At 35.4% G+C, this 4,217-nt stretch overlaps 1 protein-coding gene across 1 annotated transcript in view; it reads right to left on the reverse strand.

Annotated features, from left to right (window-relative positions):
• Positions 1-3,929, reverse strand: part of LOC107756560 (zinc phosphodiesterase ELAC protein 2) — a 21,525-nt gene extending 17,596 nt beyond the window's left edge. The window contains 2 exon segments of the mRNA XM_016573731.1: positions 1,268-1,318; positions 3,557-3,929. Of these exon segments, the coding sequence (XP_016429217.1) occupies positions 1,268-1,318; positions 3,557-3,843 (338 nt within the window). The 5' untranslated portion in view covers positions 3,844-3,929.
• Positions 3,930-4,217: the final 288 nt, after the last annotated feature.

Below are 4,217 nucleotides of genomic sequence, written 5' to 3' on the forward strand. Positions count from 1 at the left end.
AATAGATTTTGGTTTGACTGTATCTATTTGATAAATGAAGTTAACCAACTAACATTATACATACTCTTTTGGTTTCTGTACCCAATATTTTAAAAATGTACAAATGCAATGAAAATATTGGTATCGGTACTCGGTATCGGCAAGTACCAAAAATAAAAGTATCGGTATCGGGAGAGTACTGGAAAAAGTGGTATCGGTGCATCCCTACTTAGCATAGATAATTGAATCTGATTAGACCGTTAGCATCTCGCTCAAAAACGCAATGATATTATCAGACGCAATGATATATTACGCAGCGCCTGAAAATAGTCCCAGCTAGGTAACTTCCAATAAGCCTATTTTCAGGCGCTGCGTAATAACATTGCGCCTGCTGCACCCATGGTACGGCAGCAAAGTTCCTTGATTATTACGCCGGAACTTTTCATTTTCCGTCGGTCTTAGTACACGATGTAACTACAGAAGAGTCAAGTTTTAAATAGAAAAAATATAGAAACTCTTTGGTCTTTTTTGAGCGAGATGCTAACGGTCTAATCAGATCCAATTATCTATGCTAAGCTACAGCTAAAAGTGCTACCGCCAGACCCGGAGATCGGCTGAGTGAATTCGAAAACGGTAAAACTGGAAAATTAGCCTATTTTCAAAAATAGTGGAGTGTTCCTTTAAGTCAGCGTTAATGTCGAGCCCCGGAGTCAATGTGCCGGGGCTCAACCCCGGACAGCCCCAGCCCAATTGAAACCCTGTATATATATATATATAATTTTCTATATTTCTGCATAAATATGCCCCAAAACATAATCAGATTTTCACACTCAAAGTAGACATAGAATCCAATCAAACAAATGAAACAAAAAATATTTTCTTTGTCATTTATTTATTCAGGAAAATGATCTAATATTATTTTATTAGCGCTTCATTAACATATCATACAAATATATATATATAAAATAGGCTATATTACATATTGTAATATTATATAATGTTGTGCGCTATCTGTCACGCCCACTGGAGTCTCGTCAGTAGATCACACGTGCGCTGAAGTGAACTAACCCTGGAACAGAAGCTGCTCCGGAGCAGGTTATCTTCAGAGCAAGTTGCTATGGTTACTTACATACCCTGAAAGAAACCTCCGATTTTGGAACCGAAAGCTGAGGTTATCCGCTCGCTTATCCTCAAACATACCCGGGTATGTCACATACCCTGCTTTCTGGAATACCCCCCAGATCTCTATAGATGTTGCCGTTTAAAACAGTGCTGTTTTATCTCTTACTTGTGTTCCTGCATCAGTCTCTGTGTTCCTTCACCACAGTTAAACAGATACCTGCATATGAAAGATGTTAATTATTAATAACCCTGCAGAATCACTTTCATCAACAAACATGATATACTGCAGCTTAGACAGTCAGTGGTTCATGCATATTCAAATATGACTATATATAAAAATATAGAAATACATCTTTATATTCACTAAACAGATGCTTTTATTAAAAGGCGGAACATTTGAATCAAGAATTTCATGACATTTTTTTTCATTTTTGATCTTTTATTACTGATTTCTTAATGAGGAGAATTTAGAATTTTCTACATAGGGATGACTACAAGGAAATTAAAGATCAGATTAGCAGAGCATAAGAATGCCATTCGAGTTTGTAACCCTTTGTATCCTATGGCCCTTCATTATAAAGAGAAAAATCATGGTAGCCCAAGTACATTGAAGATAATCGGAATAGAACATGTCCCCAGGTCAATAAGAGGAGGTGATTGGGTCAATAGGCTTTTACAGAGAGTCTTTCTTGATCTATACACTGAAAGCAACTAAACTTCCAGGCTTAAATGGGGAATTAGACCTGGTACCTTTTTTGTAATAAGAATTCAGATCGGTATAGAACATGTCCCCAGGTCAATAAGAGGAGGTGATTGGGTCAATAGGCTTTTACAGAGAGTCTTTCTTGATCTATACACTGAAAGCAACTAAACTTCCAGGCTTAAATGGGGAATTAGACCTTTTTTGTAATAAGAATTCAGATCTGGAAATATTATATTGTTGATCTTATTTTTTTTTTAAAGAAATTTATACTATGTACATACACACATTGATTTGTGGCGTCTGATTTATATATTTATGTTTATGTAATTTTTTTTTTTTCTCACCTTTATACTGTGATTATATTGTTTGATTTCATTTGTTATGTAATTGTCGAACTTCCTCTCTTCTGTTTGTCCTGTGTAGCACGACCAGGTGATTGTTATTTGACTAATTAATTGCTGCTCAAAATGAACTCCGATTGTGTTTGTTACTCACACCCTGACGAAGGCAAAATAGCCACAACGCGTAGGTGTGCACTTGTCACCTGTTCTTAAAACTTATAGCCATAATGAAATAAAGGCTTTTTAAAACTTTTTGAATAAGATTCGCCTTGGATGACTATTATTCTTACGAGGAGAATTTTGATGTTTTGTTTTTAAATGAAAGTTTAGTGATTATATAAAAAATCTAATAAATAATGAATAAAATTAAATAATTAGGGTTGCAAAGGGGTGGACAATTTCTGGTAAGTCTCCTGAAACTTTCCAAAAATCCTTGGAATATTCCCAAAAATCCTGGAAAGTTTCCAAAATTTCTGGAATTAATAAAATTAAATAATTAGGGTTGCAAAGGGGTGGACAATTTCTGGTAAGTCTCCGGAAACTTTCCAAAAATCCTTGGAATATTCCCAAAAATCCTGGAAAGTTTCCAAAATTTCTGGAATGTGTCCGAAATTTACAGGAAATTTTCCACCTTTTTGCAACCCTAATAATAACCAAATAAAGTTGATGATATATCATTTACAGGTCAGGTAGCACAGATTTCGTAAAAAAAATAATTGATCATTTATAATCATTACCAACTAATGTACTCACATAACATACATTATATTATATAAAGTTTAACGGTAAATTATTATCATTATATTTTAAATAATATACTCACAAGTTTGATTTATTTATATAAATGTAAATAATGCATGCTTCTGTTTATGAAGTACTGATTTGTTATGTGATAATATTTGTTAATTTTATTTGGAAAACTTTTATTTTTTTTTACTTTATTAGTAACATTGCATAATCAATTTATTTAATTATTAATCCATGAATAATTCAGCAACAAGCTATATATACTGCTTAGATAGTCAGTGATTCATGTATATTCAAATAATTATACATCCTAAAATATACAATGACATTTACATATTCATTTAGTAACGTTAAACGCTTTTATCAAAGACAAATACATATATGAATCTAAGTTGCAAAATGTTTTATTATTATTAGTGATCATTCATTGTTGATCTCAACTACAAAAATGTTTTATGTTTTTAAATGAAAGTTAATACATTATTTATTAATATGATCTCTTTTTTTAATAAGCTGGCATTTCATTGAACTCTGCTTCTGCTATTTTTCCATACTTTACTCAACATCAAACCCTGCCGCATCACTCTAATCATGAATACTGATAATAAAGTGTAATATTTCACACTTTTGAGAGATTATTTCGCATGTCAGGATCAGTGCTCACCTGTTGTACTCAGAGAAGACATACAGCGAGGCGCCATTGTCTCGACTCCCGGCGCCGAGCACCTGCACATAGACGGTGGTGGGCCCGTGCAGCTCGCCCTGCCTGCGGTTCTCCTTCATCTTCACACGGCGCAGCGTGTCTCTGACAGGCCTGCTCTTCCTGGAGGACGGAGTCTCCATCAGTCCGACGGCTCCCCGCAGCAGAGGCTCTCTAGCGACTCCCGGCGCTCCGAGTGCGAAGAAAGAGCAGCGGAGACGCGCGAGCATAATCGACGCGCAGCGGCTCATCAGAGCGACTTTCTGCTCAATAAACGCGACTGTCACAGCCGATGATGTGCTGCTAGTTTGTGTAGAGAACAGCAGTGTAGTGGACTCACGTGTGTGTTGATGATGGACGCGCTTCCGACGCATGATGATGACGTTTGACGCACGTAGAAATACTAGCTAGAACGGCGCATAAATATTTACAAAGTTAGTCAGATATAATATAATATTTTACATTTACATTTAGTAATTTAGCAGACGCTTTTATCCAAAGCGACTTACAAATGAGGACAATAAAAGCAGTCAAAACTAACAAAAGAGCAACAATATATAAGTGCAAATGACAAGTCTCGGTTAGCCTAATGCAGTACACGTAGCAAGGTGTATATATATATATA

The sequence above is a fragment of the Sinocyclocheilus rhinocerous genome, unplaced genomic scaffold (genome assembly GCF_001515625.1).
Source record: "Sinocyclocheilus rhinocerous isolate Xijiao unplaced genomic scaffold, SAMN03320098_v1.1 scaffold593, whole genome shotgun sequence".
Taxonomy (NCBI): domain Eukaryota; kingdom Metazoa; phylum Chordata; class Actinopteri; order Cypriniformes; family Cyprinidae; genus Sinocyclocheilus; species Sinocyclocheilus rhinocerous.